This window comes from Strix uralensis, chromosome Z, assembly GCF_047716275.1.
Source record: "Strix uralensis isolate ZFMK-TIS-50842 chromosome Z, bStrUra1, whole genome shotgun sequence".
Lineage (NCBI taxonomy): Eukaryota > Metazoa > Chordata > Aves > Strigiformes > Strigidae > Strix > Strix uralensis.
The window spans coordinates 20,380,620-20,406,645 of record NC_134012.1 but is presented as its reverse complement, the minus strand read 5'-3'; the positions used below and the strand labels follow the sequence as shown (position 1 = coordinate 20,406,645).

Below are 26,026 nucleotides of genomic sequence, written 5' to 3'. Positions count from 1 at the left end.
GGCGAGGCGAGCTTCCGGCTGGGCCCCGGTAGGCCGCGCGTCACGCGCCGCCCGGCGGGGTGGGCGGGGCCCGGCGGGCACCGGCGGCGGGGCGGGGAGCGGCCGCAGGCCTCTGGCCTCGGCCCCGGGAGCGCTGCGGGGCTCCCCCGCCGCCGGCTCTGGCTGGGGCCGCTGCATCGCGCCGGTTCCCCGGCCGCGGCTCCGCCCGTTGCTGTGGCGCCTGCCGGGCTTTGGAGCCGTCTCGGCATGCTGCTGTAATTTCGTGGCGTGGTTTTGTTCTTGGGTAGCGAGGTGGGATTAAAACGGCAGGCAAGCCACCCGTTTATACGAATGTGTTTGATCGTTCGTAATTACTACTTAATCCTGACCGTTTATTTCCTCGCTTTCAACTGTCAGCAACGTGAGGACCTTCATTCGCTTCCCTCGGCAACTCTTTGGAACCAGAGATCCTATCCAAAGCCTTTTGGAAACCCAAGTAGATGACGTAAAATCCAGGCAAACTACATTACCCGGGTAACACCGTCTTTGTGCTCAGCGACACCTTCAAAACCTAAATAGATTAGTAAAATGTTCTGCCTGGGGGAAAAAAAAGATCTTTATTCTGGTTTGTCTAGTCTGGTTCTACTCTTTGCTGTAGTCCATATAGCCTGCCCAGCTGAGAGACATTTGACTGATTTCTCTGTTATTCCAGAGAGCCACCTCTTAGACTTGCTTAAAAACTGTTACGAGCTGCTGGTCTGAGCCCCTGGTGTGAAGCTTTAAGCAACAGGTTACACATCACAGTAAACACCTTAACTTGGTTCTCATGTAATGTTTTGTCCCCAGAAATTTGTTCTGAATGATTTGGTTGATGTATTGCTAAGTTCTACAGAGACATGCTCCATTAAAAACGGTTCAAGCATGGAAATATCCATAATAAAAAACCAAATATCCATATCCCAGTCAGTGCTAATGTTAACATAAATTTAGGTTTTATGTGGTATTTCATGAGTATTGGCAATGAAGCTGGTGCAGGGTCTGGAGCACATGTCGTAGGAGGAGCGGCTGAGGGAACTGGGGTTGTTTAGTCTGGAGAAGAGGAGGCTGAGGGGAGACCTCATTGCCCTCTACAGCTACCTGAAAGGAGGCTGCAGAGAGCTGGGGATGAGCCTCTTTAACCAAGTAATAAGCGATAGAACAAGAGGGAATGGCCTCAAGTTGCTCCAGGGAAGGTTTAGACTAGATATTAGGAAGTATTTCTTTACAGAACGAGTAGTTAGGCGTTGGAATGGGCTGCCCAGGGAGGTGGTGGAGTCCCCATCCCTGGAGGTGTTTAAGAGTAGGGTCGACATAGCACTGAGGGATATGGTGTAGTTGGGATCTGTCAGTGCTAGGTTAATGGTTGGACTGGATGATCTTCAAGGTCCCTTCCAACCTAGATGATTCTGTGATTCTATTTTTTGTGGGATGCAAACAAGTAGGAATCACTGCAGAGAAGCCCATTAAAGGCAGATGACCACTCTGTGCAATTCAGTAAGACAGTGATCAGCCTTCAGCCATCAATGCCAAAATTACCTACAAAGGGAAATGCCAATTAAAGAGGAGAGTTAGTTGAAAACAAAAACCAGGGTAGACAAATATCCATCATTACACAGAAAGAATTTGTATTAAGAACATCCTTTTCTGTGCAGAGACCAACAATTTTCTTCTTTATTTAATGCACTAGTTTCATTTGTCTTTCTTCTGGGTCTGTTTTTTTTTTTTCCCCAAACACATTGCCTTCCAGTTTGATATATTCCACATTGTATTGGATCTTCAAACAACATTGGTGGCATAACCCATTTAGGTAGAGGTCCTCTGAATGTAAGTTGTACAAAGCTGGCAGTGACCAAAAGCCCTGTGGCCAGATGATAGGTCATGCAGTGGTTCACACTGTGTTTTCAAAAGGGTTAGAAGAATTTAAGTATCATCTCTTCTTTTTTCAGTAAGCATGAGCCCCTGCAGAGTCAGATAGTGCACAGTCACAGGGTCAGATTTGATCCTGCTTACTCTGTGTTGTTAGATTACCTGGATGGGTGGGAATAGATCTTCATATTTGTCATCACAAAATGACAGCCTTAGTGTACTATGAAGATGGCAGAGGTACTGTAAGTAGGAAATGTTGATGAGGGGTGTATGAGTCTGAGATGAAAATGGGATCCCTTGAGCAGCTCTATGGAAAATAAAAGGTTAAGCAGTATATGATTAGGCACACCAACAGGACATATGTTAAAGATGAATCAGGAATAATCAAATACCTAACTGTCCGAGCTGCTATTTTTTTACAAAACCTGCACCTTTAATTGTGTGTTTTCAATGAATTCAGTGTCTATTCACACAGCATAGAGGAGCTAACTGGGCGTGTTGATAAAATGATTTCTAACAATATTGGCATTTATATGGTCACTGTTAGGCTTCAGAATTTACTGTCAAAAAGGGGTAGTCAAAAAGGGGAAGTCCACTTAACATTTATTTTTATCATGTGATTGATACAGACCAACAGTGACTTCGTCCCCATTTGCAAATTCATCTTTTCAATTGGAAAATCTAGAAAAAAAATTACCCACCAAAATGGAAAGCTCAGTCTCCACAGTGAATAAACATCAAAATCCATTGGAAGAATAGGAAATCTGAAAATGCCCACATGTTCCTTTAGGCTTTAAACAGTTGCATATGGCATCTTGTTGCTAAACATTTAATTTCACAGTCTATCCAGTACACATTTTGAAAGCTGGGAAATGTCTCCTGTTCCTAGACTTTGGATTTGTTGATAGTTTAAAGAGAGGGAGAAAAAAAAAAAGAAAGTGATCACAGTATACAGTAATGGATCAAATTCAGCTAAAACACCTTAACTAAATATTTTTAAACAAAAAACTTCACAGAATTGGAACCAGCAGGTTGTAACATTTCCTAAAGCATTTACAGTTACCTCTTTAGTACTGATCTATGGTATTACTCCTCTACAGTAGATTACTTTAGCGTATGATGTTACAGAGAGTGACTGCATGCAACAGTTCATGAATGTGTAGTTCCATGGACAGTGCTTTTAATGAAACATGTTTGCAGACTGAAGTTAGTCTATTTCTGTCTGCAACCTGAACATGACATCATAATAATGAACATTACAGAAATCCTGTGATTCATGTATCCCAGGTTATGTGACTATTGTCTCCATTTGTTTTGGCAAGTAGAGAGTTGGTGCTGACTTAAGTCAGCTTTGATTCCTCACTCAGTTCCCTAGGAAGACATTTTATATTGTATGCTGAGTTCTGGTCTAAGTAGATCCCAAGTACTTCAACTTCATAAAGCCCAAGGCAGGCCTAACAACAAAGGCTTAATGTGAAGTGCTACTACTACCTGCTGGTTGCTCTTTTTTCAAAGAGTTTCCATTCTAGCTTAGAAAAAGATGCCAGAAGAATTGTATCATCTACTAAGAAACTTTGAATTCTTAGCAAAAGACACAATTTCTCTTTAAGGGTCTCTTGAAATCTCTCAAACTTTTACTATTCCCCTGATGAAGCAAAAGAGCACTTAGCACACAGATCATCTTATTTGAGGTTTATTGCTGCAGATAGCAAGCCAGCTCTGATTTCTGTGCTAGGCACTGCAATGTCCTCTGGCCTCAAAAGATTGTACACTGTGGACCTCCTGTCTGGCATGTTTCCAAGGCATAGATTTAACATCCTTTCACTGAAACAAACTTCATCCTGGTGACATCCTTATTCTAGTTGGTGGTGATCTCTGCAACAGTAGCGTAGACTAAGTAAAACCATATGTTCAGGTTAATGCCTAAGCTATAGTGACCACTAAACATTGGATCTATTGCGTAAGCCTGATACTTTGTATAAATGATGCAGGCCTTGCTAACGACTATACCCTTGAAGAGGAGCCAAAAGATTGGTAAAAGCACATCCTGCCCCAGAAAGTGCCAAAGGCTAGATTGCTTGAGAAGCATGAAGTCAGCAGAAATCTGTAGTAACTGGGGGAAAGGTAAAGGCGGTGAGGGGAGACCACGACCACTGACTCAGTTTAAGACCAGGAAGACGTGCCCACCCTCACCCTTTGAGTTTGCGCAGAGAACTAAAAGACATTTTAACTTTAAATTGAGACGAGGCATGCTGTTAACCAATGAGGGACAAAGTGAAAAGAAACTAAGCAATGATCATTACAGTAAATGTGTATTCCTGTAGTTTGAAGTTCTTTTGTGCAGTGTGCTACCTTTGTGGAATTACCACCTAGCACCCATCTCTGCAAAGATGTGAAATAAAAGAAATACCTTGACCCTGTGTGTATTGGCTTGTATACTGGATAAAAGAACCCTTCTTTTGGGATGACAGCATACATAGAGGCATTCCCCACAGAAAGCTCATCACTTTATGATGATCAATAGATACAGTATGCTTACAGCTATTTGTGTTTATGTACATGCATGCTTCCATGTACCTTAATGGAGTTTTAGAACAGTGTCATTTAAAACAGGAGCAATAGCAATTATTAATTTTCAAGGCAATACTGGGAAAAAGAAGATATTTAGTTATGCATCATAAGGCAAAAAAAAAAAGCGTCCACTGCTTTGTAAAAGATGTGTTTCTCCCCTTTTTGCACTCAACCTGTGTTTGCACATACCAAGTTTTGCTAGCTTGGGAAAATCCTCACTGAAAGCTGCTGCACAAATGCATGAAGGCCTAAGAATGCCAACATGATTCTGTGTCAATTAAAAAAGCAAACCCTTGTTGTAGGATCTTGCTGTGTGTTGTAACTTTTTTTCTCATTACCTCCTTTACACGTTACCTCCATTGCCTGTATGCCACTGCATGGCTCTATGGGGACAGACCCTCCAAGGACAATTCCTGTGGGGATGGAATCCAGTGTCCCCCACTCCCTCTGTTCCTCAGACAATGCGAAATTATCAGGTCAGGTATCACAGTACCCTATAACAGCAGCTGTCCTTCTAATATTCCTGACCTGCTTTGTATATCAGCAGTCTCCAGATGAAGGATTTTTTGCTTGCCCCATACTTTCCCTGCAAATTTACATAAATTTTGTAATATCTCTTAATATACCATTTCTTGGAGTTGCCAGAGTATGTTTATTAATATAAATGTTAATTTTTGGTCTGGGAAATTGATGACAATTTTTACATAAAGAGGTAATCTGTAACAGAGCAATCCCACAATAACAAAGCCAAAATGTTAGATGAGTATAGATTTCTTAAAATAGTACATGTACAAACACAGTTAAAGAGCACAACATCAAAAAGCTAAAGCTTCAAGAACAATTGTATAGTAGGCAACAAAATTCAACACACAGGCACATTATTTCACAGACATGTTTCCTAAAGGTAGGTTCTTAGATGTCTTCCCAGGAAGGGGTTGATCTGTTGTTAAGCACTGTAAATCCTGAATAATCTTATACATGAACCTGCAATGGATGAAATGAGAAAACCTGTGACTAAGGCCATGATCAAGACTGCTTGCGACGATATGTATTTAGAAATTCATCAAGTTTAACAGTACGAATGTGTGACTAATGATCTGAGAAACAAGGTTTGCTGGAAGTAATGTAGTCATTCAGACAGTTCAGTTAAATGGAGCAAAAAAGTTTAGAGCTCTTGGTCACAAAATCCTTCACATCTGTCACAGATGAGGCAGACAAGCGTCCCATGACGAAGAGCTCATGTGCCAGAAAAGTTTGCCCATTTTTTTCATGTTTTCCATTCTATTAGTATAATGAAAAATGTAACTTGAACATTGACCATCTTGACTTCACCTTAATTTTAAGCCGAAGTGTAACGTTTACAGGAGTAGTATGAAATAACATTCCCCTTTTGAGCTGAACATCTTGGATCTGCTGAAATAGCTGTAAATTATTTCATCTTTTCACAATCACCACAGTTACTATGTTAAAACTACTTCATAAAACTTTACATCTGTACAGTTTAAAGTATTTCAGTTGGAAGGGACCTACAACAATCATCTAGTCCAACTGCCTGACCACTTCAGGGCTGACCAGAAGTTAAAGCACATTACTAAGGGCACTGTCCAAATGCCTCTTTAACACTGACAGGCGTGGAGCATCAAGCACCTCTCTAGGAAACGTCTTCTAGATGCTGCTGTTCAACCTGTTCTCTGCACCTGAATTTCTCATTTCTCTCCCCCTCTTCAGGATGGCATCTAATATTTTACAACATACTTTAGACATTTGCTATCAACTGGTGGAATATTCTTGACATTAAAAGTCCTGTAAAGCTTTTGTAGATATTCAAGCCATTTTACAAGCTACAAGATACTCACTTATCAGTGAAGCACAACATCTATATTGCAGTTAAAGATTCTACCCCTCAAAAAGTCAGCTAGTTCTAGGTTAAAAACAGCCATAAAAACAGCTAGGTTTCAGAAGGAAAGCGGAAAAAAACCTTATGGAAAATGCTGCTTCCTTATCAGGATATTTGACAACGGTTAATATTAACCAATTGTGAAAAGTGCCATTGAACTTAACGGGCCCCAGGGCCCCTTCTCTGCTGACAAAAAGCACAGTCAAGAAACAGGCTCATTGTGCTGAAACTTAGAAACGTGGTTGGGATGGGTATCTCAGTTGACAGTCACTGAATCACAGCCATTTCCTATATTTCCATCTAGATGACCTTTAAGTACTGAGATGGTTTGACTTCTTGGTGATCTATTTTGATCTGAGCTATGTCAGAAGTAGTTCCTGGAAAGATCCTGTGCACTATAAACTTCAGAAAAGCAGTCAAACAACAAACAGTGTAAAAAGTTTTATTTGCTCTGTGTCTTCAAACAAATCAAGTGTAATTAGTCCACAGTATTTTCTCAATTATAGTCTGTCACAAAATATGAATAAAAGCATCTTTTTTTTCCTGCATACACTGTGTCTCCCAACTGCTACGAAAAACAATTACAGAAGATTAAGAACAAACCTACAGCATTCCTTTACTTTAGCCGGTTCAGATACAGAGGCGTACTTTTTTATGTGAGAGTCAACTCCAAGAGACTTAGCTAATTGCACAGCATTTGTATCATCACTGATTAGCGTCCCAAGGGCCACAAGCAGTCTAAAAATGGCTTCAAGATCTTTAACAACTTCTATAACTGTGCTGATTATTGATAAACATTGAGCTTTGCCCTCAATGTTGTTGACTTTATGCAAACATACAGCATAGTTCAACATCAGCGTGGCAAGCGCAATGTGGATGTTCTTATTACTGCCAAATTTCATTTCTATTGCTTGCGTCATTATTTCATCCCTCTGTTCCATCATGAGCTTCTGGCCTGCCTGGCTGACAAAACAATTGCAAAGAGCTCTAAGAGCCAACAGCTGGTTTGCTTCCTTTCCTTTAGGGTTCAGAAATTTAAGGAGAAGGATGATAAGTTGCACGTGATCCTTTTCACTGCAGAAGTTCTCATTCACGGTGGGATGCCTGACAGACAATCGAAGAATGTCTAGGGCTGGAAAGACAATATCTAAGAAACAAAACAAAAAATATTTTAGTATTAATACTGCATTATGTGCAAGTGTGATGATGAGTTTCTTTCAGATACAGAGCTTTTTAAGCCCCTAGCTTTGGGAACAGACATAACAGTTTCATGCATAAAGAGATTCAGGTAAAGCACAAGTTGGTTGAAATTCATAAAGACAAATATTGACAAATGCATTCTAGTAACACTTCAATTAAGCACAAAAAACATGCTCCTTAATTTAGGATAAACACAGTGCTTTGCAAAAAATCCTGAAATCTTTCCTAAGAGCTAATTGATAAGACTGAAGGCAAACACAAAATACGGTAACTAATCCAAAAAGGTCTCTGAAAGCTTCCCAGTGACTGAACACCCCTATACAGTCAGCATCTCATTCCGTATTTTACAGTTTAATATAGCTACAAAACTGCTTCAGAAAGAAAAATGAGAAAAAAAGATTTTTAGACCACCTTCAACTTCAAGACGTAATTTGCAAATTAAAAAAAAATATGTCCTCAAGCGACCAACTGGAAATCATTGTAAGGAAACTGAACTGAGAGTTTGTTCAGTAGTTCCCCCTGACTTTCTCAAATTTCAAATATATCTGGCTCCTTGGGTCTACTATCAGTATACTATGCTTATAATCAAATCAAAGATAAACCTGCTTAGCTACCTACTGAGCAGTTTTTCCTGCACATACGCAGGATCTTGAGAATTAATGCTTTGTACAATATGAAGAGTCTGAAAGGTATGAAGATACTAACCATCACTAGCTCTCAGCTGAGCAAAATGTAGTTTGAGTGATGTTATATACTGAACATGAATTTTTAATACCAAAATACTCTTCCTGTTAATAAATCTTTAACCACAATTTCAAGAAAGCACTTCACTTTAACTGCATGTTCAGATATTTGTATATGCAGTGTGTCCATTTTTTCCAGAATGTGTGGTAACAACCAAAATAGCCTTTCCAATCCATCAGTGCTGATGATACATTGTTGAATGAAATTATATCACCTCCACTTGCATTCATTCAGAATGTCATTTCACTAATGCAGCTCTGATCACATAACCTAGCATCAGTAACTTCTTTTCTACCATACTAATCAGGAGCTACTTTTGAGATTTTTTTTTTTTAATAATTTATCTCCATAATTTAGTATCTCATTTGATAACAATTTAGGACTCCAACCTCACATTTCTTTGCTCTGTTTCCAAACAAGCCTCACACTTCGTTCTTGAGGATGCTCCTGATAATGAAATAACCATGACTGATGTTTATATCAAGTTTCTCCTCTGCATTTACTGTTGTGCCAACAACAAAACCAGACAGCCAATTACCAATTTTGCAATTCGTGTCACTGCCTCTGCTACTGACCAGTGCTATTAGCATCTATTTATCATCTTCTGGTTTCTACTTGGATTATAAACTCTTTGCGACAGTCTCTGCGTAACAGCCAGCATAAGACGACTTCTGGCTCATGGTGAAGTATTGATGAGATGATGGTACAAAAAAAATAACTGCAAGTGTCTACCTTCTGGCCAGTTAACTGCTCTCCATAAAGTCTGAAGTTGCTGTGCTGTAGGTGTTTCTGCAGAAGTGTTGCATGTTGCAGACAATAACTTTTCTAGGGTTATCAAGTCATCTTCTGTAAGCTTATGTTCTTCAGCTGCGCTGCCATTAAGTTCCTTTAATTTGCCTGTAAGACCAATAGAAGGCACGGCTTTCTGACATCAGAACTTCACAAATATAGGTCTTCAATGAAATACTGCAAAACCGCTTTACAAACAAGTTTCAACTATTGTTAATTGTTTTGAGGGGTTTTAGATTTTTGAACATTATTTTTCCAGTTTCATCATTTTCTAATTTTAAGTTTTTAATCATCACAATGATTGCTATTATTAATCCCCCTCTAATACTGCAACACAAAGATTTAGGGTTCACAGCCTACATACAGGAAAAAATGCAGAAAATAATCACAAGACCATTAATTTTCATAACTGAAAGATTATTCCTTTTTTGCTCTTTATTATTAGGTAGTAGAAACAATAAAGAAACTGTATGTTCTCAGTGTGATCACAGTTTTTGCATTTTTACTTAAGTGCCATAAGGAAAATATACTGCACCATGTCCTATTATTCAAATTTCAATGTAATTTAAAAATCAAAGTGTTGGAAAAAGTGTTTTAATGTACAGCACTTTGCTTAAAATGGACCTAGCATTAAGCACCTGCCAATCATGGTTCTTCCAGAATTGATGAAAGCCATGTCAATAAACACACAAGCAGGCAGCATTACATTAGTACACCCTTAGGAGTTTTACAGTATGCACAAAAGTCAACTGTGGGCCTCTTATGGAATAAAAACACACACATTAAATCTAGCCCAGTCCAGCCATAAAATTAACAAATGTATTTAACCATGCACCGTTATAATACTGCAGTAAACTCAGTAAACCTAGTTTTGAGATTCTAAGCTTCAAAAAACCCAAACAACCCACTAAGCCTGGGGCTAATATGGCCATCCTTAAAGAATATTTGACAAAAACAAACTGATGCAGTATGTTTTTAAGACTAAGTAAAAGTCTCTACTTTGCTGTAACACAGCAGAATGAGAGTCAGCCAGTCTTGCCATTTTCCCTCTCAGGAAGTTCTGGACAAAATTTTACTGTAAAATCTGTGCAAAACTAAGAGGAGGATAAATCTATTTACTAGCAACAATGTCCAGAAACAAAATTTCTGATCTGTGAATCCCTTATCTTCTCCCTGAACAAACAAATAACAGAGTGCAAGAAAACTCAGAGAAACAGGACAAGGCTGACTGAAGATTCCAACTAGTATTTTTAAACAGAAAACAGAACCTGAACAATACATAGAAGAGCAACACTGCAGAAAGAAGGCCCCAGAGAGACCCTGACAAGCTTGAGAAGTGGACCCATGTGAACCTCATGAAGTTCAACAAGGCCAAGTGCGAGGTCCCACACTTGAGTTGAGGCAATCCCCAGTATCAGTACAGACTGGATGATAAATGGATTAAGAGCAGCTCTGCAGAGAAGGACTTGGGGAATTTGGTGGATTAAAAACTGGACACGAGTTGGTAACATCCACTTGCAGCCAAGAAAACCAACCGTATCGTGGGCTGCATAAAAAGAAGTGTGGCCAGCAGGTTCAGGGAGGTGATTCTCCACTCTTGTGAGACCCCACCTGGAGTACTGCATCCAGTTCTGGGGTCCCCAGCACAAGACAGACATGGGCCTGCTGGAGCAAGTCCAGAGGAAGCCACAAATATGATCAGAGGGCTGGAGCACCTCCCTTATGAGGACAGGCTGAGAAAGTTGGGGTTGTTCAGCCTGGAGAAGAGAAGGCTCCTCGGAGACCTTATTGTGGCCTTTCAATTTAAAGGGGGCTTAAGACAGACAAGGGGAGACTTTTTATCAGGGCCTGTAATGACAGGACGAGGAGTAATGGTTTTAAAACCAAACAAGACACTGGAACAGGTTGCCCAGAACAACTGTGGATGTCCCATCCCTGGAAGTGTTTGAGGTCAGGTTGGATGGGGCTTTCAGCAAGCTGACCTAGTGAAAAATGTCCCTGCCCACGGCATGGGGGTTGGACTAGATGATCTTTAAAGGTCCCTTCCAACCCAAACCATTCTATGTTTCCATGACTGTAAAGGAGCTTATTCTCTTCAAGAAGTTGGATAAAGGTGAAAGTATGCTTTTTCTAAAAAGCAGAATCTCTTGTTCTAAGGTTCTTCAACAGACTACTACACAATGACAACGTTTTCAAGCTCTGTATATAAAGCAGAGGGAAGGAGCCAAGGTAATTTTAATTTGGACATCTTCAAGGCACGTACATTGTGAATACAAATTAGTTTTACAAAACCCTTAAATACACTAAGGCACTCTACAGAAACATACTGAAATAAACTGGTGACAAATAGGGTAGAGATTCTGTGGAACATTTACAGAAAATACAGAGGAAGAGATAGTAGAATAGAAATGAAGCATGGGGAAAAACAAGCCAATAACAACATTTACTAAAAACATGTATAATTACTAAATATTGTACATGGTTTTCTTTTTTTGTTATGCAGTGTTCTGCTTAAATATAGAAGTGACAATTGCAACCTGTGAAATTGCAGAATGCCTTACTTCAAAACTTCACAGATTACACTGTATGGTTATGGTGAACTAAAACTTCGATGCGCAAAATCAGGAAGGGATTGTACATGATCTGCATTACCAGCAGCTAGGTGAAAAAAAGTACAGTATTGATAAAACAAGATGCTGAACACAGCATATACAAGCTGAGTGGAAAAAATGGATATTCTGTATTACATAAAGGTCTTGTGAAATTTACTCATACTCCTAAGCCTTCAAATACATGCACCACTAAAGTGATGAATGCAATTTTAAAAGGTCAAAACCAAGAAACAGTGAAAAGCTATGGGAATCACTTAGCTTTTTGAAAAGTTCAAAAGTAAAGTTACTTCAAACAGATGAAAAAGAAAACCATCCTTGAAATTAAAACACCAACCCAGTATCTGCATAGGATTGGCCTGGTCAAAGGTGACAGCATCCTTCTTCGGAAAATAAATATTTTCAACTTTAGCTGCAGCTGACTGGTAGGCTCCCGTTCCTACATAAAGGAAATACGGAAAGTTGAGTGGTGTACCAAAGTGTCCAACACAGAACACTATCCTACCAGTAAGCCTCTTCTGCTGGACAATACTCAAAAATATCTCATTAAAAACTTGAATGGTTACGCAAATAGCTGTCATTCCTTACTGCTTTTACATTCAAGGGTTAAAGCTTACAGCAATACCTTCACAAACTGTTCTCCACCCATGTAAAAATTTACTAAGCAATTTAAATTAAGTGATTTCTGAATTACGTGAACTAAATACATTGTCATTCATAGGAATAGGCATTGCAGTTAAAAAATGAAAATGGCAAGGATCATTTTAGAACAAAGATCTCTCCTGCTCCTGAAATCTTATCTTTTGATTATTTTCATAATGAATAGGCAAAGTTTACACATACTGGAAGACTTGCAGATATGGCCAAGTTATGTCACATGCAACAGTAGCCTGAAATCTCTTTAGAAAAATAGTAGTAAAAAGCTTTAATCATGACCTACAATGATTTCCTAGAACCACAGGTGAATTAGTGGCTGATATTGTGTAATTTCCATTAGCTACATGTATCAATTTCTTTGACTGACAACATAACTAGAAGGAAACCAAAAATCCTCTCAAAAACAATTACATATTTCAAAGCTTCTGTGCATGGTTCCTGAGTATAAAGGAAGGCTCTGCTATCCCTATTTTCTGAATAATTTCCAGCATGAGCAGCTGGAATCTGCTCATTAAGTATAAATTTGCATCCATACAAAATTCATGTCAAAGGAAAAACTGAAACAAAAGATCAGTGATGCTTTTCATTAGCAGTCATCATCTCTTACCTGTATATGGATCAACCCCACCCACTGGAGCTACTGCATTTGATGCTGAACCAGGAACATAGCGACCAGCACCTGAACGGAGACATTAGGCTTTTAAACACCACCACTGGTAAAGAGGTAATGTATACCCATATTTAGTTACTAGTTTTCAAACATTGCTATTAAAGGTGTTATTTTGCACTAAAGTGATTAAAAAAGTCTTCAACACTTCCTGAAATTTAAGGATTAACTCTATGCCAATGTGTGAGGGTGGTGCTGGTGGTGGTGATGGCATTCACAAGCTAAGTGACTCACAGCTGCGAGACATTCTGGCATGGTCTCTGGCACCCAGTGGTGCAAAGGCCCTCAGCACAGCAGGTACCTTATCCAGGACTAGCTCCAGGGGAGGGCACTGCTGCCCAGGCATGGCCTCTCTCTGTGCCTGAGGCCAACAGTGGCCTCTCCTGCAGGAGGTGGACTCTGTATCACTGAAACTTCAGGTGAAGGAACTGCAGGGCCCTTGCATCTGCAGAGATCACAGCCTGAGCCACACAAAGCAAGAGAGGAAACACATTTGGAGACCGCAGTAGAATAGAGAAAGACTGATGGGGAAGGCTGAAAGCTCTGTCTGTTGGCAACAGCACAAAGGCTTCTGCTCCACCTGTAGATCTGCAGCTGCAGAACAGGCTCAGTGCCCTGGCACTGGCGAGGACAAACACCCAACAGGGGATGCATCAGAGCCAGCTGAGACTGCACATCGTGTCGTCTGCAAAAAGGGGAAAGGCAAGCAGCAGTGATGGGAGGCTTCCTCCTGCAGGGTATGGAGGCACCCATCTACTGACATGACCCGCTGTCTTGGCAGGTTGGTGTCTGCTGGGGACCAGGATGCTGCAGAGAGACTGCCAAGGCTTGCCTGGCCTTCAGACTATTACCCTCCTACTCTTCCACATGTGCAGCAGTGATATTGCCAAGGAAGTCCTGGAAGAGTGTCAAGAGTGACTACAGAGCTCTGGGGACAAGGGTGAAGGGCCCAGGTGGTGTTTCTTTGATGCTGCCAGCAAAGCAAGAACACTTGAGTAGAAGCAGGCTCAACATGCGGGTCAGCAATTTGTTGCATGGCTGGTTCTGTGGGCAGGACTTTGGCATCTACTGACTACAGGACCTTCTTTGAGGAGTAAGAACTACTGAGCAGGGCTGAGATAAGTTTGACAAAGCAGGGCTGGAATGTCTTTGCAAACAGGCTTGCTAAACTAGTGAGGAGGAGTTTCAACCAGCTATGCCAGGGAGGGTTATAATCTAAAATTAAGGTGGAAGGCACCAATAAAGGTCCCATAATAAGAAAAAAGGAACAGTAAGGAAAAAAGAAAACTACTTATATGAATATACCCATTCCTGCGTTGGCCATGCATATGAAAGTTTGACAAAACATAAGGTTTAAGACCATACTGCTCTGCTGTAAAGGACAGAGTAACATGAGGCAGACCAGACAGCAGAGGGCTCTGCTCTACTGAACAGACCTGGACATGTTTTGACAGTGGCAGAGTCCACTATCAGTCTGTCCCACGCTACTGTGCCAAATGGAGAACTGCAAGAAACAGTGGTCTGGAGCTGACAGCTGAATACAACTGAACACATTAAAATATACATCTTAAATGCTAGCAAAACAGATTATGAATTTTACGTTACCTGTAAATGGATCTGCTGCAGGTACTGTACTTGATCCAGATGAAGAGCCTGGAACATAACGCCCAGCACCTAGTGAAACAGTAAGAAGAGCAATGACTACTATACACAGATTGATATTATTAAAGTGTCAATACTTTTCAGACAGAAGCAGCTCAAAAATAAAGTCAAACATCAAATATATCTTATTGTTTATTGTAGCATTCTAAGAAATCTGATCCTATCCATGCAAAAGTCTCCTGATGCTGAACAAATTCTTCCTAATTACTTAAGTCAGAAATCTGTTTTCTGGGGCATATGCATTACACATCTGAACACAGACAAATCAGAAGTTCAGATGACTGCAGCTGTGAATTACATCTGAACCCCATTAGCCTGTATTCTCATTTCTAGTTCATTGCAAGAAAAAATTTAGCTCAATTATTTTAATAACAATTTCCTCATAAATTCACCTTTGTGGAACTAGTTGAAATAAGGAGTGGTTTTGTTTGTAATGTGATAAGCAGGATGTAATTGATTAACATGGTTCAGCTTATGAGTAATTGCCCAGGTTTTGGCTGGGATAGAGTTAATTTTCTTCCTAGAAGCTGGTACAGTGCTGTGTTTTGGATTTAGTGCAAGAATAATGTTGATAATACACTGACATTTTAGGATAAGCACTATTTAGCAACAACTAAGTCAAGGATTTTTCAGTTTCCCATGCTCTGCCAGCAAGCAGGTGTACAAGAAGCTGTGAGGGAGCATGGCCAGGACAGCTGTCCCAAACTAGCCAAAGGGATATTCCATACCGCAGAATGTCATGCTCAGCATATAAACTGGGGGGAGTTGGCAGGGAGTGGATCACTGCTCAGGCATTGGTCAGCAGGTGGTGAGCAACTGCATTGTGGATCACTTGTCTTATTCTTGGGGTTTATTTCTCTTTTCGTTATATGCCTTTTTGTTACAATTATAAGTAATTTTAAAAATTATTATATTTTATTCTATTTTAGTTATTAAACCATTCTTATCTCAACCCACGAGTTTTAATTTTTTTCTCATTCTCCTCCCCATCCCACTGGAAGGGGGGAGGAGAGAGCAAGCAGCTGTGTGGTGCTTAGTTGATGGCTGGGGTTAAACCATGACAGTAATTAACATGTTCTAGTACCATTTCATGCCTGGAAAAGCATCATTTATATATTTCACTCAGTTTCAGTTCATTCACTAGCTAAATTTTTTGTATTTTATTAATTGCCTTAATAGCACCTGACCACCTCTTAGAATAATATAAAAAGTGGACTTTTCTTCCACTGAAAAAAAAGACTAGACTGAAAAACACAACTGGCTTGATTAAAATTTTGGTGAAGATTTGTTCTGACAAATACTTCAGAAGTTTGTCAAGTTTTCGTTTTTTTCTTGTTAGATCTATCTGCACCTTGCCCTCAATCATTTGAGGAGATGAAAGTCCTGTACAGGAAGTGCAGGAGCTACAACACTGAATTCTGCCTAGGCAGACAGAGAAGTGGATTGAGAACATCTAGGTAGAGGGCAAGTGTGGTACTGGTGGCGTATCCCAGGGACAGTACTACATTCAGTCCTGTCCAACATCTTCATTAATGATCTGGAAGATGGGTCAGAGTGCACCCTCAGCAAGTTTGCTGGTAAACAAAACTGGGAGGACTGACTGATGTCATCATTTAAGTTTAAAATTCTTACCTGTAAATGGATCTGAAAATTGAGCACTTGTACTCAGTGTTTGCCCCTTAGTGTTGTCCATAATAAACTTGGCCACCTGATCTAAAAACATAGGATTTAGATCATTCTTTTGCAGGAAGTTGTATGCAGTCAGCCAAGGATCATCAGTGATGTTATATGGCAGTTTGTAGGAAGGCCCACTTTCATTTACATCAACAGTGAAAACATAGTCATACTCCTTCACGCAGAATAAAAATAAAAACAAATTAGAAGTCTGTCAGCACTTTTTACAAAAGGTGGTATCAAATGCAGACTAAAAATGGCCCAGAGCTAGGCCTAAAAACTTTAATACTGTTACTTGCAGATTGTATCAATAATACTGTCCTACACAGGCTGCAAGTAAAAAAATACTTAAACCATACCCTGTATATTCCAGAATTCTCTGTCTCAAGAAGGCCAGGCTAAAACACGTCATGATAATGTCTATGCAGGTATATTACAAAATAACAGATGCATCAGATAGCTCTCATGGACAGCTCTGGCTGCCTGCAAAGCCACAGGGCAATCAGACACCTCAAAACACTTCAGTCTTAAAAGCACACTTCTAATACTAGAAAACAACAAATTCCTAATGTTTCTTTAAACCACATGAGAGATAGAATTAGTATCTCAAAGCCATTACTTCTATGATTGCACTAGACAGAGACTTTTCTGTGTATATATCCTTTACTGAAATGTTTTTCAGCTTATCTGGCTTTAGTTCATATTGTACTTTTGTTCAAAAGTTACAATAGAAAAGGGATACAGAAAGGTTGGTACTTAATATTTTAGGTAAGCCTTGCATTTTAAATTGTACAGCTCACTTCCTTTGGAAAGGAAGTTAAAACTAACTTTTCAAGTTATTAGCAATAAATACTATCATTTCTCTACTAATAGTTTACCTGTCTCCAAAATAATCTGTCTCCATTGGCTCACTTGTTTCACAAAATGTTTCAAAAGTAATAAAGCAAGCAGTACTTATTTATATTTCTACCTCCAAGTTTTAATAGATCAAAGAAGACAGAAAAGAAACAACAAATACTTATTTTCTAAACCTAAGTAAAGACTTGGAATAAATTTTTAATGGGAAACCAAGCACACTACTTAAGAAGGAATAAAACCAATTCAAGTTTGCATATACCTTTCCTTCAAATAAAACCTTTCCAGATGTTTGTTGCGTGGCTCCAGAAGAACCAACAACATCGCCAATCTTTATCCATCTTCCTTCACTAACACTCCACTGATATGCTTCTATTTTCCCATTATCTTTAATAAGCCGTGTCTGTCCATCTCTTGTTCCTGTAGACAGGAGTGTTTAAGAGTTTGAACAAATTCAAGAATACAATTTACTGTAGGAAAGAAAAAAGTCTTCCAATAACACTCAAATTTAAAGATGAAAACATAGTTCAACAACATTTAAAGTCACAGCACAGGAAGTAAATGCTACATGTCACAACAAGAATAGCAGAAATCTTGACAACAGCATTTTACAATTACAGTAATGGTATCTACCACCAGACTAAGTTGCAAAAGCAATCCTTAAGAAGTCCAGTATTTCATAGTTTACCATTTTCCCAAGGAGATGACAATCAAGAAAGGTAATACTCTCCCATAGTCTAGAAAGCATCATAAAATTGTAAGATTTATGCCACTTGCTGATCAGAGCCAAGGGCTGAGGCCACTGGTTACTTCGCCTTGGGAAAAAGTATTCGTCTAGTTAAGAACAATCTTAACTATCACTGCCTCCACTGTACTCTCAGTAATCTCTCTAGTACCTGGGAAGCATGAACTGAGTCAATCAAAACAAAAAGTTTTTCAAGAGGAAAGCTAAAGCAGAACATTTGCATCTACTTTTCCTTTAGGAAAAAAAAATCCACTTCCAGGAGTCCTTTTGCAAATTATGTAACTGTCTCATATACTATTGGCACAGCTGGCATAACAGATCTGAAACATCTTGAACACACTGCAGCATCCTCAATTTCACCTTTTTGTAAATTATGTCAGAAGAGGAACATTTTTTACCGTTTTAGTCTACAAAATTATATATATTTTTAAATTAAGCGTCTTGCCTCCAGAAGAATCAGGGAAAGGATAGTAGAACAAAATTAAGCTGTTTTCTTCAGCAACTGTATTGAAAGAGATCAAAGCTTTAATTTTGGAAACTATGGAAAGTTTCAATACCTCAGAACTGAGATTTGGAGGCATCTCTAACATGACAAAAGTACAATAACTTACCAGGATCCTTAAGATGTTCTCTTCCAGGAAGGTCATCAGCATTAATATCTCCTAAATCACCAGTTTTAGGGTCAATGGATGCTTGGGAAAGCTCATTTTCAAAAGCTTGAATCTCCTCAGCACTTGCTGTACGTTCCAAAGACTCTGTAAACACTCTTATAATTCCATCACTGAATGGAAACATTCAAACAGAAATACTATTTGAAATGTCCACCTGGTTACATACATCCTAATGGTGACTTCTATGTCATGAGAAACCAATATTATTCTAACTACCCCTCCTGTGGGAATATAACAGAAGCTTGGTGATGAGGATTGTAAACACGCTCAACTGAGCTGCAGCTGGGGTGTTGAAAAAACACATGTATCATACTAATTGTTGTTTAGTTTTGTGTACTTGACAGGTACAGTATCTCTGGTTAGATAACACAGGCCTGTGATAGACTTGGAGGCACCCTATTGAACATGCTTGAGATTCCTGCAGTGCTGTGGGAAAGATGAAAGCACAGTGGAAAACTATGCCTGTGAAAATCTGACATACAAGCAAAGGCAGCAGGATCAGGATTTTTTTCTTCTTCTCTTTCTCACTAGCAAGTACCGAGCTCTGCAGTGCCTGCGTGCCTGCTTCTGTGCCTCTGCCCAGGTGCTGCTGCAGAGATCCCCAGGGTCATGAGGTAACAAGAATAAGTTTACTCTTTCCATTTCATCCAATAGTTTTGTGGTTGTTCCTGCATCCTGCCTATGCTGGCTCACACACCTTCCAATTATTTTTAGGAAAGAAATTTGCTCTCATGCTAAAAACACCCAGAGGAGAATTTAAGCAGGTAACCCCTATCTGTAGTATAATTTTAAAATCAAGGTAGGACATGCCTATCAAAAGGGTTCTTAATAGAGTACCTGTAAGGCCATTCTCAGTCTATTCATGGTTTACCACATTCCCAAGGAACTCACTCAACCTCTGTGATTCACACAACAAAAGAATGACTTTTTGGATGAAGTACAGCACATAAATTTAATCCCCACACACACTTTGATGGCTGTATTTTTAAATATAGATGAAACTGATATCCAAAGTGATGCTTGAAATTTCATTAAGGGTTTGCAGATTTATATCTAAAAATACACTGGGAGTAAAACCTGGATACCTTGCACCAACTACGATGTCACCATTGTCTAACACACAGCAGCACCATACAGACTGAGCTGGGAGTCTGATTGTTTGAACACATTCCCCTTGTTTCCAGATTCTAAGAGATCTGTCCTCTCCAGTAGTTACAAAATCTGAAAAGAAAAAGATATAAAAATATTTAAGATGTATTTTTACTGTACTGTATAATAAATGCCATTCTGCAACTGGGTATTTAAAAATTAGAACAGTAAAAGAACATTTCTACAACTTAATACTTCTCTCAACTTCAAGAAGAGAGCTAAAAGAAAGCCACCACTCAGTTGTCTTCTCAAAAAAAAAATTAAAAGTGCATAAACTGCTGACTGAGCCAGACAGGGAAAGAAATTATGCTTAAGACAAAGAAAAGATTCCTTCCTCTTTTCAAGAGTTTAAATGAAGAACTTTCATCAATTTTGTAACCATCACTGTTTTATCTTACACTATACTTGCATAGCTTCACATTTGTTTCAAATCCAGATTTTTGCAAGGTACGTCTTGCATAAAGCTCTCTCAAAAGTCCATATAATGTAAATTTTAAGGCATAAGAGATTTATGACATACACACCCACCAATACACGTGCACTTTACCTGTTGAACAAATGTGCAATTGTCCCATACACCTCACAAAGCTCACTCACTTGGAATTTCTTCTGTAACTGTCTGCAACAGTTAGTTCTGAACCTCGAAACCTCTAATTCTGAAGACGAATGCAATTAACCCTCACACATAAAATTCTTAACCTGAACTATTTATAACATAGATGTAGATACTTCACAGAAAGTTTTCAAACTACATTATCTCAAACCAGTAAGCCACACATTACCATTTTAGTAGTCTGCAACAGTTCTGAAATACAGGTGGCAACCTAGATGATAGTTTTGCCTGTTGCTTTGCCAAAGTTTCACTTAAGCAAAATCCAGGACCCTTCATCTCACCTACTGACAAGATCAATTCTACCACAAGTGGGATTTGAGGACAATCACAGTATTTTTAAAAATTATTTATGCTAAAGGAAAGAAGTAAATTAAACATGACCCAAGTTCTTTAGTTGTGGCAGCTCCACAGAACACCCACCTTGTCATTTCATTTTGGAAGAATGTTGGGTAACAGTCACAAAAATAATCCTACCTTTACACTGAGGGAAGACAGAGATGCTATATATATAATTTGTATGTCCATAATACACCTGCAGACACTCGCCAGAGATCTGCCATCTTCGAACACTAGCATCATTAGCACAGGAAAGGAATTCCATTTCACTGAGAATAGCTAAACCTCTCACACAATCTTCATGTCCTTTATAAAAGAAAGGAAAAGTTTTAATGTAGCATTATACCATTTCCATTAGCAGCAGTATACCATTTCAATTTAGTTCACATCTAAATCCTGGCAACCAATCTTCATTATGGGAACAATTTAAAAAAAAAAAAAAGTAATTCATTGCTCAATATTCTCTGAGAAAAAAAATCTAATTGTTTTAAAAGTGATGTGATTTCTGGCCATACAACTTGAGACTTCAAAAACCTTGCCTAAAAATTGCTCAATTTATCTACGGTTTTGTCGAGTTTTTATTCTGTTCTCTTTTTAAAAGAGCACATGACCCATGACCCTGATGAAATTGCAGCAACATTTACCAGTGAATGTTCTTCCACATCTGCCTGCCTTCCACAGTTTAATAGTTTTGTCAGCTGAACCAGTCAACATTAATCCCTGTTCAGGCAATATTTTCACTGCCCATATTGCAGCTGTGTGACCCTGCAAAAAAATCAACATTGTTAGGCTTGTCAGAATCAAATTTGGAGTACCTATTTTACATTCATGAAGAGGAACTTCATACCTGCAATGTCATCATACACCTGTCATTCAACCAGACCTTGGCTGTTGCATCCCATGATCCACTTAATAACGTGCCAAATTTCCCAGATGAAAGGCTGCAAACTGGAATGAACATTCAAATCAGCATTGACAAGTTTCCTGCATTGCCACCAATTTAAAGAGATTTATTTAAGGAGATTTACTTGGTATTAGTATCATATCTAGTGTTAAGGAGTTTGGGGAAGAATTAAGTGGAACTGTAGTTGCACTGCAAACTAGAAAGGAATTGCTTAAAACTCTCTTCACTTTAGATTACAAATTTTCACATCTTTTTGCCATTCACATTTTGAAATTTCTCTTAGTATCAGAGCTCTTCTCCTCAGACTAGAACATTGTCATGGTTTAACTCCAGCCAGCAACTAAGCACCATGCAGCCGCTCACTCCCTCCTCCCTCCCTGTGGAATGCAGAGGAGAATCGAAAAAAACACTCATCACTGGTCTCCACTTTGTTATCAAGCCGTTGACCGCAACTCTTTGAGTGTGATCATCCAGCCAGTTCCCAGACAAACATGTATTAGTTTATGTCCTCAAGAGCAGTATTTTGTACAAAAAATACTTAGGTTATCATCTTGGAAGGCAAAATACTTCTACCAAGAAATTGTGGTGACATTAAAAGATTTAACAAAAAGATAATCTGCAAATGCTCAAGTAATACACAGGTGTAAAACTGAAGACACACAGTACTAATAAGGTTTACTAATAAGTTTACAAAAAGAGCAAGTTATAGAGAGTAGTACCCTCTCCATCTAATGGTTCATAGCAGGAAAGTATGGGTTTATGTTTCTTGCTTCTGTGACTCCACACTGAGAACTGGACAGCATTCTACCCCTGTCACTTCTCATGTCCTACTTTTTCCCCACTTTAAAACAGATTTTACAATTAATGTAATTTGACTTTTTTTATTGTTTTATATTACTACAAAAATTGCTAGAAATACTTTTGTGTAGGGGAATCTATAACTCCTCTAGAACACCTCATCCCTTTTTACATGTCTGGAGGGAGCATGTCACATGTCATTTTAACCATTCATCTCTCCCAGGTTTCTGATAAAGTACATAAGCCATTCCATGCCTCCTTACACAATGACATTTCTTTCTCAAAGAAAGCTGAGAGGTTTATAATACAAGAATGAATTTTAGGTGTCCTAAAATTCCAGGGTATTTTCAAACTGGTCTCCACAACCATTCTTTAACACAGTTAAGAAAAGCCCCAAAACCTCCAAGACTTGAAATTATTTCTGACATCCTATAATTACATGTAAGACAGTTCAAAGGTCTATTAAATACTAGATCAGCACAGGAAAAGAAAAACTTAGTATGCTAATATGAAAATCGCTGAATGTTTTATTACATAGCTGAAGAAAAGGCATGCAAAATTGGGTTTAATACGTCACATGTTGCACTGACCTGACTAAAGTTGGCTTTTAGTCTTTACCGTGTATTTAAAGCACCAATTAATATTAGATCTCCATCTAGGTAACAAAATGGGCAGTGAAAGTTCATTTATTTGGGAAGTTGACTTTTCCTACTTTTATCAACTTTGACACAAAAATCAAGCTTAATACATGGAGAACTAAATTACTGCTTCTTAAAAACACAAATCTTGGCAAAAGGGTAATCATTCTGCAACTTGTGTGTTCACACATACAGCAAAAGCTCAAGCATTCTTCAGCATACACTTGGAAGTCGTTGCAATGAACTGTCACTACAAGAATTGAGATTATAAAATCCTATTTTGCAGAGGCCATAATTAAATAGTTCGCTATGTTAAATACCAAAGAAATAAAAATCGAGTTTTATAACTTTAACCTAATTTCCTCTCTAACAAATAACAACTTTTATGCAACAAACTCCAAAATAAAATGACTACATACCTGTGTTCTTATGACCCTTAAGGATGTAAAGAGGAGCTGGGTTATCAACTGTGAAAATGCAAATATTATGATCATTGCCACCAGTTGCAATCAGCCCACGAGGATAGAGGTCACTTGGAGGTATGATGCACACACAAGATACAAAATTTGAGTGGCCACTCATACAGTGCATTTCAGTAAAACCCCTGTTAAGACTAAACATACACGATAATCAGTTCAGGGTCATAACAGAAACAGTATTTATTTGAGGCACTGAATTACAACAGGTGTTTTATACTCCAACTTTTGAATTAATAACTATGCTTGCATTGTGCTGAATAAATACTATGGATGATGCAGAATGAATTAAAAACTTAAGAGAAAAATTATATCCCAGTATTCCAGCCCAGTAAGCAATATTTAATGCTTTCCAATTGTTTTTCAGTAATGGTAGGCCTGAAAGGACTTAGTTTTGGTTTTCCTTGTTTATTCGCAAAACTATGCCCCATTTGATCACAAGTAGTTATAGTCTGCCTTTATGAAATCTTTTGCTGTCTCAAGACTCAAATATGTATCCCAATACACCCTAAAATAACAGTGCACATAAATGAAGAAAGTCTACTGCCTGTCAAATCATTTCACTGGCTCTTAATTAGGAGCACTGTAGAGGTTTGATAGCTAAATAGATTATAACTGATCCAAGCAGCACCCTTATTTCTTCATCACGATCCAGAGTCAATAGTTATAGCATTAACTGGAAAAAGCTACTCATCCTGATGCAATAAATGGGTGGCTTGTGGTGCTGTTGGTTTGGGGTTTTCTCTTCTGTCTGTTCCCCCCCCGCCCAACAACCCAACATAACCGATCATACCACATTGTCATCCTTCATACTCTAATGCTTGGAAAGCTTGGAGGGTGTAGAGAAATCATGATACTCTTCTAAAATTGTGAAACACCTTTACTGCTTAAGGTACAGAGAACAAATGAAGGTAACATATTTGTGTGTAAAAAACCAAAAGTTACATACAGCAGTTTGCTTACCCACTGAACCCTGCCTACTGTAATCCCAGAGTCTTCAAAGTAGAGAGAGATAATCATTACCAGCGCTATGACTCTGTGTTACTCATGTCTTCCTCACACAGCTCTCAAAAATTATGGGTTAGAACTAGACTTCCTTTCCTGCAATAAATTTCTGTGCAGTTTAACAAGTTTCTCCCCTTGTGATGAGAGATTTAACAAGACACAATGAGATTAGTCTTCCCTCCCCTCAATTGCAGAGCTAGAGACACCAATTTAAACACACGTGTGAGCATTCTGACAAATTTACCAGTTATCTCTGTTTCACTGGAAGGCAGTGGAAAGAATATCCATGCCTAGCAACTTCAGAATGCATTTCACAATTTAAAACTATAGACAGGTGAGGAGATATATCCTGTGCCTTCCTATAATACCTTATCTCTCCACCATCTCCTACTCACATTGCTTAGCAGCACCTCTTCTGGTCACAATATGCAAAAAAATTCACTGACTGAAATCAACAAGACAAATGCAGTAGGAGACAAGCCCGTACAACATAAGTATCAGAAAATAATGGTTTTTCTTCCTTTTCCAGTATCTTCGTGTATTTAAATTTTCTGTGCAGTTTTTGGTTCATTTTCCATTTTATGTTCAAAGAAGGCGGCTTAGGAAGGGCAAGAAAAGAGTTTTCTGAAAATATTCAAAACATATCGTCTCGCTGTCAAAAATACAGCACTGTTACTTAGCAGGACTACTTTGGTATTGAATATCAAAAGGTGGAAACCACATCAATACCACCCGGAAAAAAAAGACGCCCAGATTTACAGACATGATTAGCGTCTGTAAAGCACGCTAAAAATATCGACATATGGTTAATTATTTGAGCAAATACAGCCTTCCCCAAAAGCTGGCGCGCAAGCGGCAATGCCAACGCCTCAGCCATCCGCACACTCAATAAAACGGCTCCAGAAAACAGACCCTCACCGCCACGCACAACCCCCCAGGCCCCCGCCGCTCCAGCCGGCAGACCCAAGAAAGGTCACGGCCGCGGGGACCGACCCGGCGGGGCACGGGTGGGGCCCCGGCGGTTACACCTCCGCGCCTTCCTCCCGCACTGCGCCGCCCAGGCCCGCCCAGCGCCGGCGGCCCTGCCGACGAGGGCTGCGGCCCGGCACTCACCCGTCAGGAGCCCAGAGCCGCGCAGTTCGGTCCCGGGAGACGGACACGAAACCGCCCTGGGGGAAGAGGCCGCGGGTCAGGCCCCGCACGTCCTGCCCGTGCCCCACTAGGGAGCAGCGAAGCCGGTACGCGCCGCCCTCGCCCGCCATGGCGGGAGGCCGCCGAGCTGTCCTGACACAGCAACTATCCCCTCCGCCTCCGCCGCCGCCGCCGCCGCCGCCGCCACAGCCGCTACCGGAAACCACCAAGCGCCGCGCCGGAAGAGGCGTGGCCGGGCCGGCGCGGGGCCGTGAGCCTCCCCGTCCCTCCGGCGGGCTCCGCGCCCCGGGGCGGGGCCGCCGCTCTCCCGTGGCGAGGCGCCCTGGGGGG

General features: G+C 39.7%; 1 protein-coding gene across 2 annotated transcripts; it reads right to left on the bottom strand.

The window, feature by feature from the left end:
* Positions 1–6,778: 6,778 nt before the first annotated feature.
* On the bottom strand, positions 6,779–26,026 carry PLAA (phospholipase A2 activating protein). 2 transcript variants are annotated; one of them, XM_074855326.1, is made up of 14 exons: positions 25,658–26,026; positions 23,483–23,676; positions 21,571–21,671; positions 21,368–21,488; positions 20,862–21,029; positions 19,711–19,846; positions 18,566–18,735; positions 17,472–17,629; positions 16,313–16,529; positions 14,624–14,692; positions 12,959–13,030; positions 12,032–12,133; positions 9,029–9,193; positions 6,779–7,499 (listed from the first exon to the last, which is right to left on the bottom strand). In XM_074855326.1, the coding sequence occupies exons 1-14, from the start codon at positions 25,804–25,806 to the stop codon at positions 6,934–6,936; spliced, it is 2,388 nt and encodes a 795-aa protein (XP_074711427.1). In that variant the 5' UTR covers positions 25,807–26,026; the 3' UTR covers positions 6,779–6,933. The 2 variants fall into 2 exon arrangements, with proteins under 2 accessions (XP_074711427.1, XP_074711428.1); XM_074855327.1 differs by lacking the exon at positions 23,483–23,676 and having other exon boundaries at positions 25,658–25,849.

Bases quoted from the DNA above. Each gene is read 5' to 3' on its own strand.
- PLAA (XM_074855326.1), bottom strand. From the start codon at position 25,806: ATGGCGGGCGAGGGCGGCGCGTACCGGCTTCGCTGCTCCCTAGTGGGG. The intron at 21,030-21,367 runs GTAAATGTTGCT...TCTTTTATAAAG, and splicing joins ATGTGGAAGAACATTCACTG to GACATGAAGATTGTGTGAGA. The intron at 14,693-16,312 runs GTAAGAATTTTA...CTGTTTCACTAG, and splicing joins ATTTTCAGATCCATTTACAG to GTGCTGGGCGTTATGTTCCA.